Below are 14,220 nucleotides of genomic sequence, written 5' to 3' on the forward strand. Positions count from 1 at the left end.
AAACCTGGTTATATTTCTTGCCCAAAGTCTCCTTTGTAGTTACCACTCAGACCACTTAACCTCTCGTTAAGTTTCTTGATTGCTTCTTTTTCTATCTTTATGAAAGAAGTTTGGATTTCTAGCTCTTAAGAATATACATCATTTTCCCAATCCATGTCTCTAAACATTTTGTTCTCTCTCAGTCATCTTATTTATTTTTCTAAAGGTTCCAGCACTGATGCTGTTTGCATTTTATTTTCCAGTCCCCACTCCTCTCCTTTGACCAAACCATAGTTCTTTGGGAAATATCCACCTAGTTCACCTTGACTGAAAAAGAAAACTGCTAAATGGTTATGTTAAGGGGCCTGCCTTGATTCTCTATGTGATAAACAAAAGTCTGCCTGTCAGAACAATTCCTAGCACCTATGCTAGACAGTAGGCCTGTCCCACTCTGCTCCTCTTTTACCACATTTCCTTATTGAGTTTCTTTCCTGAACTACCTACAGTGCTGCAGTGTCTGCAATGGAATGGCTTTAATGTCCCCAATCCTCAGATACCCAAATTCATATCTAAAATATAGACCTTCTGTGACAATACTACTCTTTGCCTTATCTCCTTTGATTCCCTTCTTTGGGTTCTTGTTCTCACTTGGAAGTTATACCACCTTTCTAAACTGTATAATCTTACGAGTTACAATTTCACTTTGCACGAGTTGTGTTACCATTTACCAATAGCATTGTATCTCTCTCTACAGACATATTCTTAAAATCCCTCCCAAGATTTGTTCCTTCCTAATCTTGATAGAAATTTTAAGGATCACTTTTTCTAGCAATCAGAATGCTGGGCTATTCAGAACAAATTTCTTTTCTGTGGTCCTGTGTGCTTTTTACCCTTGGTACTGCTAAAACTAGCTGTTTAATGAGCAGTATTCCCTCTGAATTGATTGCTGAATGCAGTAAAACCTATATTTTTCTTGTATTAGGGAAATAATTCCTGGTATGTAACCTGAAACTCCTGGGCCACACTGTTGCATTCATTCAAATGTGCAACATTTTGTCATAATTAAATAGCAAAAACTTTTGGGGTTATCTTTATTACTTTGATCCTTCTTTTTCTTCTTTTTTTTTTTTTATTAATGTCTAGTAGTTATTCTCACTTTGAAAGTGATGGAAATCTCTCAGCAAAAGAACAAGGATCCATATTTGCTCTAATAGCTTTGCAACTAATTTCCTCATTTAGACATTTAAAAGCTACAGCTGAGCTACCCCAGGCTCCCTTTAGAATCAACAGAAAGAAATGGACACTCCCAGAATACAATTCATGTCAGTGTATGAGAAGAATTTAAGATAGCTGAAATGACTCAGCATTTACAGGCAGATTTTTCTGATGCAGAGTATCTCAGGTTTGTATGTCTAACTTTCAGAAATCTAAACTTAGCTGGATTCTACCCCAGAACTCACAAAAATACCTCTTTTTTTTTTTTTTTTTTTTTTTTTAACATGTACGACACACAAATAGAACAACTTGGACCTTTTAAAGCAAATATCTGGCATTAAATGGAAGGATTTTTGGCTTTTAGTCTAATTTCCAATCATGATAACATCCAGACTATAATTTGCCTTTAATATCCTACTGTCATTATATATCTAATTCTCAAACTAAATTTTCTTATTTTGGCCTCTCTGTTCCATTTTAGACTGATTTACTGAACTGTTGGATCCTATATTTCCTAGCCTTTTCAGCATAAACATTCTAATACCTGTCTTATCTGAATTTGCTCTTCCCAGGCAGTTCACATATGCCATAATATATTCAAGAGCAAAACTGTTATTTGAGAAAGGATATCTTTCTTCCAAGGTCAGTGAGTTCCATGTTGTTTGAGCCTGGATGCTCTGACTTATTTTAAATATTTTGTCTTAACTGCGTTCTCTGGCAAAGTCAATTTCAAATATAGGCAGCTTCACTGCAAGACGTTTGATTTGGTTTTGAAGGTGATAACTCAGCTCTGTATGCCCATGTTACAGAATTGCTATTCAGACATTCCAAGTTGCTCAAATCTATGCCTGGGCCTCTCCATATCAAGAAACTTTCTAGTCCTGGACAATCTGTCTTATCATGTTTTCAATTAGTTTTTGCTGTCCCATATTATGATTCTCAAGTTCATCTTAAACATGTCTAGGACATTTCCAGACTATTTTTAAACTTTTTTCTGTTCTGTATCTTTTCTGGACTTCTTTGGCCATGTTTCTTACCTGCACAGACCTCAATTGCTCACTCAGTGTTGACTCAATAGGATTCCATTCCATTTCCAAACAGTAGTTCACTTTGAGCTGTTAACAAAAATATGAGATTTTATGGATTTTGTTTGGGTGTACAAAGATCTTTATGTGAGAGTCAGATTTTTTAAAGTCATATATCCTTAAATTTAAAGGAACTAAACAACAAGAGACATGATCAGTGTTTATAGTTGTAAGCTTCTTTTCTACACAGTATTCTTCCCAAAGTTCTTTCACTCAACCTTCCTCAAGACCATATTTTTAGTGTTTCCTTTGTCAATATCCTTGGGTTTGCATTTTTTTTCCCAAAACCAAATGTACATATTCCTATCAAACAATATCATTTTCCTTTATCCAATCTGTTAACAGGCACTAGACAGACCCTTTGTTTGTGCAGTGTAGTGAACGTGAAAACTGGCTGGTTTTCTGGAGAGGCTGGTCCTTTTCCTGGTACCTTCTCTGCCTCCGACTCCTTTCTGGGTGAGGCCAGTAGGCAGTGTCTGTTGTCTATTTAGTGTCTAATTCTGAGATCCAGTGGTACCAGAAGAGTGCAATCATCACACACACAACATTTCAACAATTTTCATATAAGGAAGAAACACGCAAGTTTAATGTGCATTAATGGTTATCTTTCATTCTGACTAGTGAAGCACCCTTTAAAAATGTCAACACAAGATGGCAGTAAACAAGTATAGAACATCCCATATGAACACTGTAGAGGAAATGACTCTGTGGGTGACAGTGTCATGCAGAGCTGTAGCAGAATCGAGTATCTGTCAAATGAAACCATTTGAACAGTTAGTTAACATTTATGTGAGAGCTAAGTCTTGTTCGTCTGAGATAATTTTATTAATTGATTTTAACTTTATTAATTGATTTTTTGTTACATTGATTAAACATTTAGAATGCTAAAGCTGCAATTAGTGATTCTAGTTTAAAGAAAACTTTGGCCATGTGGTCATCTTTGATAGACTCTACATGTTGTATTTTCGTTTTCAGTTCTCAAAGTTGACACATAGTTATGAAAAGCTACAGTCACATCTGTTAAAACAAAAAAAGCTCGAAAGTAGAGAAAAATGTGAGGAAAACCTGGAAACATCATCTGACCCAAGGAATTTATATGTGAAACTGGAGGTAAGAATACTTTGTTGCTATATTTTAATTTTAATATGCCTCTATAACTAATTTTTTATTTAAAATTGTAAGCTTTAGTTTGCTCATAATTCTACAAAAATTATATAATTGTCTTGCTTTGGCAAGAACACTTGCTAGTTTAAATATTAATTAATACCAATTTTTTTTGTAAGTGTAACTATGAATAAATTTTACTGTTTTCCTAATGAATAGATGAATACTGGATAACACCATCTCTTGAGGCATGAGAGCTTGTACATATGCAGGATACTGTCACATAACACCTACCATTAATTCAAGTTTTATAGACCTCAGGACAACCTTGACCACATTGGGCTACATAGAAAGAAGGATTTAGGATTGGAAAACTGCTTGTTACACATACGTCTTGTCAGCACCTGTGTGCCTGAGGCAATCCATGACTTTCACCTCAGTGCCTGATTTCCCTCGGCAATGCATGAGGAAGGATTAGGCACTTAAAAATACATTGTACAGAATCCAGCATACTGACTGGGGGACTAGATAATAGATGCTGAGGACAGGATTCAATCATATTCCTTATCTCTTTGGACACAGGCTGGATTTTAGTGGACTTATTCTTGGATACAAGGAGACACTGATTTTTGTTCATAATTCCCAGCCTTGCCTTCTCAGAGGTTACTTTATGATCTGCAGAGTAATCAAATATTTATTGGACCAACAGGAAAGCTAGGCAAGACAGAAAACTGGCATGTAGAGAGTACACCTGCAAGTGGTGTCTTCTTTCCAAATGCTCCTCTGGCTGCATTCACTGGGGCAGAAACTGATATCCAGTATTATTTCTTAGAACTGAGCAATATAATCTCTAGGTATGCTAGTTTTTGCTGATTCTTTTTTACCTGTCCAATAAATTTCCTGATACCCTGAGCTAAGTGAAACAGCTTCAAAAGGAAGAATTCTGGAGCCTGTTGTAAAATAACATTTGTTGTTAGGTAGAAAACTAACATGGGAAGATTATGCTTCAGATTCTGTCTTAAAAGATTTTTACACTGAGTCCTCCACTTATGGGAAGAACGGTCAAACCAGTAATCTGATTAAGCATAGGAGGATCACAAAATTCGTATTTTGTCTGTCCATCTTTGTGAAGAGCATAATAAAGTAGTGTGTGCTCCAAGTGCTTACTGGACTGGGTGCAAAAGCAAGGAGAGTGGTACCAGTTGATATGGGAGCTGCTTGCCCAGCTGCTAAGCATTGGGAAGACTTACATGTTTATCATGTAGATTTATGATGGAGATGATTTGGGCTTTGAGAACTTTGCAATCAAGAAATTCAGCTCTAGTAGATTTTAGGTAATTTCCTACTTTAACCCAAATTAAGCAGGGTCTTAAGATCTGTATTTTGGACTTGCCTTTTATGTTATTCTGTAAGATACAGGACTAACTTCTGCGACCTCCAGGTGCCTGTATCTACGTAGAGATCCTAGACACATCCCAAGTTGGCTGTCTCTTCCACATGGAAGTTCTCACCATCAGAAAAGCTACAATGCTTTGGACTGTAGCATAGCTGCCAACATCAGCTACTACAAGAATAGATGGGTTGTACATCTATCACTGGCTAAATTTATCACTACTGTCAGCTAATTTGAGAATAACCTTACTCAAGATTAAAATGTGAAAATAATGTAGGAAAGACAATGCTATAATTTGATTAATTATGCAGTATGAAAAATGAGTGCTTGGAATATATTCAGCAAATTTGAGTATTCAGGAAATAATTACTGTGGTGAAAATCTACTAAGCTCAGCAGTGCTTTAGTAAAGCCTTGAACCTGCAGTCCTCATTAAGTAGTCTGAAATTTCATTTGTATCATGTTTTATAAAATAAGAAGGTGTTTATTGTTTTAAATGCCAAAGCAGACATTAGGAAAGCTATCAAAGATGATTTGTATTAATCTATGCTGAGAAATATTCTGTTTTGTTTCAGTAGCAAAAAAACACCTTATTTTTTTAGATTTGGGGAATATGCCAGTTTAGCTTAATTATAAAACATCATCTGTCTTTTTGGAACACCATTTCCATTAGTTTAAAGCAGTATACTGTTATTTTGCTGAATTTTCAGACTAAAAGAGCAACAGCTCTAGTAACTGAAGTTCTGCTTATTTTGTAGGATATTGCCTTTAAAATGTATTTGTGAACATATAAGGTCTGGCATGAGTTAAAAGCAAATTCAAATACACTATAAATATGAATGTAAGTGCAAATACAAAAACAGTACTAGATAATTCTAATATAATGAATTTCTTAAACAGTTTTTTGTTTCAACTAGGTAAATTCAGAACCTGAAGCAGCAATTTTAAAGAGAGCAAGAAGTGAAATTTATTCAATGTAGCTGCTGTCCCATTTAAAAAAAAAGGCAAAAAGCAAGAACTTTGTGTCTGAATATTAAGGGTTTGATTCCCTGCTGATAACCCTGCTCAATGCTAATACAACTTTAAAGTCACAGGAACTGCCATCCAATAAAATTTGTGTATTATAGTAGTAACTCTAATATCTTATTTTATAGTTTTTATTCAATTATTATGTTTACCACTCATTTTTCTCAGATGAATAGCCCTTAAGACTGGACTTTTTCTGGTGGGGATGACTGGTTTATAGAATTGTTCTTCTTTTTTAACTTCGTTCCAAAATTATGAAAAGGTTATGTATTAATTAAAAAACTAGGTTTTTCTCATAATGACACGTTATAAAATTCTTTAGATTGAGGAAGACAGATATTTTCCCTATGCTTACTAGCTTTGTTTTGCTGTCTTTCAGGAATTTAAGGCAAAATCAAGAGAATGGGAGAAGAATGGGACAACCTGTGAAAATAACTCTGTTTATGTAGATGTGCAACCAAAATTATTGCCCGAGAAATGTAATTTATTTCAGGTAAAATTCCTACCTTCCTGCTCTAGGAAGAAAACAAACTCTTAGCTCAGCTAGAGGTTCCTCTAACTTAATTTAAAAAAACTAAGCTCACAGTGAATCTTATAATGCATGTCTATATTGGTAGTGAATATATGGTAATGCAGAACCATACTGGAAGATCTAATGATACATACAGTTATTTTAATTTTTCTCATGAAAATGAGAAAATGAATAAGTATCATAATGAAAACTTTAACATTTCTGTTAAAAAAACCCCAAACAATTACAAAAAGCAGTGAATGTTCCTTTTAACTTTTTAAGCATATTATAGAGATACTTTTATCTTCCATGCTATTTACAAATATGAAATTAATTGTGACAAGTTATTAAAAAGTATCTTACCAAGTAAGTAGTGCATTCCATTAAGGTGTTGACTCAAATAAAAAGTTCCTTCAAATCTGATAGCCTTCATTTTTTTAAGATCATAAATATACACTAGTATCATTTATGCAGAAAAATGAATTTTCATATGCTACTCCAGAATCACTGTTGGAGTTGTTTGTTGGATCACTTAGCCCTTTTTTATCATATTTTTCATCTTTCTAGTTACCATGCAGTTCCTAATAATAAAGTTCATATTTATGATTATTTTTTAATTGCCAATTTGCTTATTGCGGTTTTTATATAGACTATTGATATTGCATATTTTTATTTTATTAATTCCTTCCAATCCAGAAAAAAATTTATTTAATGATGTCTTGATGACCTATCCTTCTCTAAAAAAACCCCCCAGAAACTAACTTACAAATTGACTGGGACACAAGACAGCTTGAAAATTAAGTAAGGGGAAGCCAATTATGTTGCTCACTGGTAATTCCCTTTTCCACTGTTACTAAGCTCATTGGATCTTAATCTAGTGAAACACTTTCTTAACAATTCCTGTGAGACTCTTTACACATATCCAGAGTTCCCAAGGATGACAGTTAAGTTTTGGGTTTAGCTGCTGAGAGCATTATATTCCAGCAGTTGAACTTCCATACAAATGTATTAAGAAAGCAAGTCTTTGGCTAGAAAAAACGACTGACTGATGCATGCTGATTGTACAGTTAGACAAGTCAAAATAGAGTACTCAGGATGATCATTCACATTTTTCTGTTGAAGCTTTCATTGCCGTCAGTGAACTTGCTTTGAAGACAATTTCCTTCACAACTGCAACATAACGCCAACTAGTTTTTCTAAATACAAGTCTGACGGACTGTTACCCTTAGCTGTTTCAAAAGCATTAATTGTTCCTGTATCTTTGCCTCAAATTCCTCTTTTGTTAGGTCTTTGATTTCCAGTTGGAGTCTTGCACTGTATTTTTCACAGGATGCATTGACACTTTGGTATATCAGAGTCCATAACTTGGATGTCAAAGAGACCTTAATTTTTTATCTATAGAAATGAAACTTAACCTGCAAATTTTTTTGGCTTTTTATTTGATATGCAGCCAGTGGTCCATTCTACCTACGTTCTCAGCCAACACAAATTACGGGGACATAGTCAATAACATCAAAAGCTATCTAAAGCATGACTTTCTGCAGTCCTTGTCAGTGAAATATGGTATTTGTAACCCTATTTATTTTTACTATGTATTTGCTTGCCCAACTTGATCTCTGCACATGATATATAGTTTCCGGGTCATATTTTGTTGTCATTTTTCAACTAATTCTCAGTCTTCTGAAAGACTGGTACTGCTTGTTAATCTCCCAGTAGAGGGATTCATGTGGCTAGTTTTTTAAACAGCAAAAACAGTTGCCATAGTAATTATGCTTCTTCACAGTGCCTCTGGATTCAGAAACACTGGCAATACCAATTTTCTGAAGTTTTGTTTTTAGGATTTTAATGAGTACAAGAAGCTGCATGGAGTGTAGGACTCTGCCAAATGTACAAATGATTCTTCCCCAAGTTTAAGGATAACGACCTCAAAGAAGTACAGTTCCTGTAGTAACTGAGCTGTTTGTACATGACCTATGTAATGGTAGTTCTCTAGTCAAAGGTTAATATCTATCCTGAGGCACACACACACACAACTCCTACTGAGTTCAATGAATCAAAGAGGAACATTTCTCTCAAATTATTTCTCACAGGTAACTGCTTTGAGTAGGTCATCATAATCACCTTTTTCACATTTGAGGCTCATTAACATTAAGTACTAGGAAAATACACAGCACAGGAGGAAAAAATCCTTGAAAAACTTCTGTGCCCTTGAAGGTTCCTGAAACATTTTTTTTTACCGAGGGCAAGTAATTCAAACTGTTTGAACTGTGCCATCTTTTCTAAGCAAATCCAGGTGAAGACAGGAATAGCCTTATGATTTCAGCAGTAATGACTTGGTCCTAGCAATTTACATATAATTGTTCAGTTTAATTAAAAATATTTTCTTGTTTTATAGAAGCAGACCCAGAATTATCAATTCCAAATACACAGTAAGAAACAAAACCAAGAAGACCTAATTACCTATGCCCAGCCCAGAAGTGAAAATGATGATTTGACTATTGAAAAGCTAAAGGCAATTGTGAATGAAATAGCAAGAAACAAGAATAAACTGGAAGAGGAAAATATGAAACTCCATGAGGATCTAAAAATGTACCAAAATCAGTGCCAGGTAGTAATAGTTTTTTATGATGACTTTGGAATTAACATTGGAAAATCAAGATGAGATGCCTACATAAATGTATATTAGGTGTATTCTGTATGGGAACACAGAATAATCTGGAAACAGTATGGGGGCATTTTTTTAGTAAAACAGAAATAAGTTTGATTTGTAGAAGTATATTTTTCTATTGTCTATGTATCTAGGGTTTTATAATTCTCCTATATCCATAGCATCTACAGGAACTTCCCCTACTTTTGTTCCTTGTATATAAATGACTTCTGTGAAATCTCTTTATCTGATTTACACTTTGTTGTTCATTGTGCCATATAGCTGGTAAATAAGTATATACAAACATGTATGGTATACTTTGTTCATTTTGAAAGGAGATTTTGCAGTCAATTTTTAAGAATTTTTAAGATTCTGGCCATGTAAAGAACCATCAAGTTTTATCTTTTCCCTAGTTCACTGGGTTTTGTCATAGCACTGCTCTATGAAGACAGCCATTTGCTCCTCTTCTTTTGGTCGTGATATATGGGTTCTACAGGACTGAGATAATACGAGATCTTTACAGCCATTTTTATTAGCTGCTTGAAACATATTAGGAATGAGATTCTTGTTGCTATTTTTTTCTGGTAACATGCACCAGTTATGCTTTTGCTTATTTATTTAAGCACTTCTAGGTTCAGTAATATATTGAATTGCCCATAGTAACTTCAAGTCTTTTTGGAGAAAGATTTGTTTCTGTTTATAGACAGTCTTTCAGAGTGCTAGCAGCATATGCAATATATTTTATAGGAATTAGCATATGTGTGGCAGAGGTTAATTTCAGATTGTGTTGTCAGGTGTCATCAGAACAACCAAGTTTATACATGCCATTTTCACATTAGTTCTCTGAGTCTTTTCCCGGTTTACAAGTTACCAGTGTGCAAGCAAAAGCTCTGTTTTGGGGCCTGTTAAAAAGGCTGCCATCAAAAGCAGTGGGACTAGAATATGCAGTGGAACAAATCATGGCAGTTGGAGCAAGTGGATAGATGTTGTATGATGGAGAGAGTAGATGTCACTGTGCTGTAGCCTTTAAGAAAATCTTCAAGCAGGAGGAATTTTGGAATCATGTATTCAAGAGAATACAGGAGCTGTAGGAAGCTTGAAGACACTTCAAGTAGAAGTGGAGCTAGATGTACATAACAGTGTCATCTATAGGGCAGAAAGTTGCAGAGTAACTGTGTTGGTGGTGTGGAATGCTGCTATGTTAGCTAGAAAAGCTGCATTTGGAAATAGCTTCATAAGGGAAGCACTGATGTAATGTCAATGTATGGTGAAAAGGGGTAGCTCAGGGAAAATATTTTTTTAGGAACGTCTGTATGAGAAAGAAGAAAGTACATGGCCTGTTGTCAGCCAGAAAAAGTAGGCAGGTTTGTGTGAAGGAGAGTTAGGTGGAGGATGGGAACAGTTGGACATGATATGGATAAAGGAGGAAGAAGCAGATGGGAATCTTGGTGTGGAGAACTCTGATGGCAATGAAAGCAAATTGTTCTTCATATATTCCTCTATGCCTATGACCATTTCATGTGTGCTTCTAAGTATTCCTCTTATACTATTAACTAGCAAGTAATAAAGTGAAATGTATGGAAGAGCAGTTTGTTGGCTGTACAGAAAACACAAAGTTTAAAAAATCTAAATGGACACTGCAGTCTATTTCTCTACCTTATGAATTATCTGACAAACTTACCTGCAGCCATAACATGAGAGACAACCTGAAAACATCACACAAGGGGCTTGGTTCTTGAAAAGTCAAGATTAGATCAGCTACTGAACACTAATATACATAAAAATACACCATCTAATTGTATTTAAAAGGTTGAACAGTGTATTGGGTTTGTGTTGGGAAGGTTTTGGTAATGGGGGCACTCCAGGGACAGCTTCTCTGAGAAGCTGCTGGAAGCTTCCCCCATGTCTGATAGAGCCAATGCCAGCCAGTTCCAAGACAGGCCCACTGCTGGGCATGGCTGAGCCCAACAGGAGTGATGGTGGAACCTTAGGGTTAATGTATTTAAGAGGAGGGGGAAAAATACCCCTGTGCACTGGGGAGAGAAGTGTGAGAATATGTGACAGGAAAAGCCCTGCAGACCCAAGGTCAGTGCAGAAGGAGCGGCAGGAGGTGCTCCAGGTGCCAGAGCAGAGATTCCCCTGCAGCCCCTGGTGCAGCCCATGGTGAGGCAGCTGTGCCCCTGCAGCCCATGGAGGTGCAGGGTGGAGCAGAGATCCAGCTGCAGCCCCTGGAGGGACCCACACCAGAGCAGGGGGATGCCTGAAGGAAGCTGTGGGAAGCCGGTGCTGGAGCAAGCTCATGGCAGGACCCGCGGCCCTGTGGAGAGAGGAGCTCATACTGGAGCAGGACTTGCGACCCCACTGGGGACCCACACTGGAGCAACCTGTTCCTGAAGGACTGCACCCCATGAAGGGACCCACGCTGGAAGAGTTAATGAAGAACGTCAGCCTATGGGAAGGACTCACCATGAATAAGTTCATGGAGGACCATCTCCCATGGGAGGGACCCACACTGGAGCTGGGGAAGAGTGTGAGGAGCCCTCCCTGAGAAGGAAGGAGCAGCAGAGACAAGGTGTGATGCACTGACCACAGCTGCCATTCCTCATGCCCCTGCACCACTGGAGGGGAGGAGGTAGGGAACTGACAAGTGAAGTTTAGCCTGGGAAGAAAGGAGGCATGAGGAGAAGGTGTTCTAAGATTTAGTTTTTTATTTCTCATTATCCTGCTCTGATTTGATTAGCAATAAATTAATTTCTCTGAGTCTGTTCTGCCCTCGGCAATAAATGGTGAGTGATCTCTCCCTGTCCTTATCTCGACCCAAGAGCATTTCTCTTGTTTCTCTGCCTTGTCCAGCTGGGAAGGGCAGTGACAGGGTGGCTGTGGTGGGCACCTGGCATCCAGTCAGGGCCAGCCCACAACAAACAGCTTTGAGTAGAATTAGAACAAGAGCTGATCAGGAAAATTTTGGGACTTTCTTATCATATCAAACATGGCAAGCTAGTAGAAGCAAAACTTTCACAGAAGGAAAGAAAAGATTTAATGATTTTTTTCAACTTGAAACAGACTCTTTATATGAGATATCTTCTAAACAAATCCTAAAGTTTTCTGCTTCAAAATTAATTTTCATTTTAACCAGATGCAATAGATATTTTCTAAAATAATAAGTGATGCATATCTGATTTGGTTTTTTTTTTAACTGATATGTGAAACTGTTAAACTCTTGACCTGAAATTCTGTTTCAATGATTATTGCAGCTGCTGCTGTGGCTTCTGTTGTTCCTGCTACTATTGTAATTCACAAGAAAATACAATTTATGTAAATATGGGTGATGACTGCAGTCTATTGCAGAAAATATGACTTCTGCCACACAATTGTGCAGAATTCATTAAATCAGAGGGGTAACCATCTCCTAAATTCATATGTTATAAAATAATAGTGGCTATTTCTTGAATGTTGGAGTCATGAAGATGAGAATAAGCAAGTCTTACCAACAACTTTAACAGTTCATTAAGCTTTATTTCACTTGAATATACCCAGAGTTGCATTTTGGTGTTTAAAAAAGCTCTCTTGGCCTCAGTGTAACAAAGGATAAGATGAATGAGTCCATATATGCAGCCCCTAAAAAAATCCCCAAAAAACACAAAAGCACTTCATACCTGTCTTCAGCAACCCTTTCAGCCAGAGGAAAACCACAGGCTTCTTGGAAGGAAGGTCATTCTCATAGGAGGCTCTAAGGGAAATAAACCTTTGAAGTTCTTCCTTGCAAGTGTCGTTTCTGGAATCCAGCTCTCTTTTGAAATTTTAAAGGCTTTATTTTTGCTCTTAAAGATGGAAGCTATATTCAAATAAAATGAAGAAATTATGAAAAATGCTAATGTTTTTAGTGTAATAGTTGTAAAGGTAAAAGATCAATATCCTTGGAAAAATCTTTTTTTTAAATCTGAAACATGCTTTTGGATCTTAGGTGAGAAGCCATAAATATTCTCTGGATACTACTCTTGCAAGAACTGATTATTATTGTTACTTTTGTTATTTGTGGGTTATACTTCCAATTTCTTATATTTAGTATGTTTTCAGTATATTTTTCATTCAGTGAAATTCTGATTATTTTGGAATTCATGTTTATTCATGCCAAATGTAGTATTTGTCTTCAGGTTGTCTAACACTCTACCAATCAGAAATTAAAGATAAAACAGAAATAAAGTTTGTCAAGTCCTAAGAAAAATATTTTTTTGATTGTTTGAAAATTTTGTGATGTTCATTTAAATAAGCAATTAACTCCATGCAGATGGAACTAGTTTTGAAGAAGATTTATACAGCCTTGTTCTTTCTAAAGTTTATAAATTTGGAAATGCTGTTAGGAAAACAGAAAATGGAAGCCACTTATGGCACCAATTCCAGCATGTGGAACATGTTCCAGGACGCAGAACCTGCTAAAACAAGCAAGCTATATATTTTAGATGCATTTAGTACAATAAAGAACTTCTGAATTATGTTTCCTATGATAATTTCAGAGGCAGATGCATTGGAACATTGCAAGGGCTAAAGAATATTCAGAATCTGATTTTTAGATGAGAGGAACTGACATGGAAGCAATATCTTTTTCAGAAATGAAAATCATGTATGTACAGGTATTGAATCTGATGTGTTAAACCCCAGCATTTTAGGCTGTCTAATTGTATTTAACTGTTTGTGCATTTGCTTGTTTCTTTAGAACATGGAGGCAGACGTCTCAGAAATGAGAAATGAGCTGCAGTCAAGGGATAGTCTCTGGAGAAGGATACATCTGGAATGCCAACAGTTGCATAAAGAATTATTGAAAATCAAGGAGTATAAAGATATGCAGGAAATTCAAATAAAGTATGTATGGTGAAGACATATTTTAATTAACAAATACTTCTGAGCTAATAACATTTTTCTTACTTTTTTTGAAAATTTACTCTCTTTGAAAAGATACTCTGGATTCAAATGTCAGCTTCTATATTTTGGACTACATAATTTCATTGAAAATAATATCGGACAATTTCAGGCAATAGATGCAGGCTCTGTTAAAAGGTTTTAATGATGCCTAGATTTTTACAAATGAACGCATTTCAGATATTTCTGCCTATATCTTTACAGTGTTTCATTTTCTCAGCATTCAAACACTTTGGAAATAATGCAGTCAAAGTTCTCCCTAACCTCCTTTGAATAAAATCGTGATGGTTTTATGGCTTATCTTATCTGCTGTAGCCATTTCAAATTATATGAAATACCAATCT

The 14,220-nt window shown here is 36.1% G+C and overlaps 1 protein-coding gene across 3 annotated transcripts in view; it reads left to right on the top strand.

The window, feature by feature from the left end:
• DEUP1 (deuterosome assembly protein 1) overlaps positions 1-14,220 on the top strand; it is a 45,837-nt gene that overhangs the window by 8,549 nt on the left and 23,068 nt on the right. For all 3 annotated transcript variants that reach the window (XR_006015305.1, XM_042023686.1, XM_042023685.1), the window contains exons 5-8: positions 3,255-3,389; positions 6,181-6,294; positions 8,708-8,920; positions 13,674-13,819. Coding sequence is in view for 2 of the 3 variants with exons in the window: in XM_042023686.1 (XP_041879620.1) it covers positions 3,255-3,389; positions 6,181-6,294; positions 8,708-8,920; positions 13,674-13,819 (608 nt within the window). In the remaining variant the exon portion in view is untranslated. The remainder of the gene's footprint in view (positions 1-3,254; positions 3,390-6,180; positions 6,295-8,707; positions 8,921-13,673; positions 13,820-14,220) is intronic.

Source organism: Corvus kubaryi, unplaced genomic scaffold (genome assembly GCF_017639235.1).
Source record: "Corvus kubaryi isolate FWS band 111438036 unplaced genomic scaffold, C.kubaryi_AGA036_p1.0 37256, whole genome shotgun sequence".
Classification (NCBI taxonomy): Eukaryota; Metazoa; Chordata; class Aves; order Passeriformes; family Corvidae; genus Corvus; species Corvus kubaryi.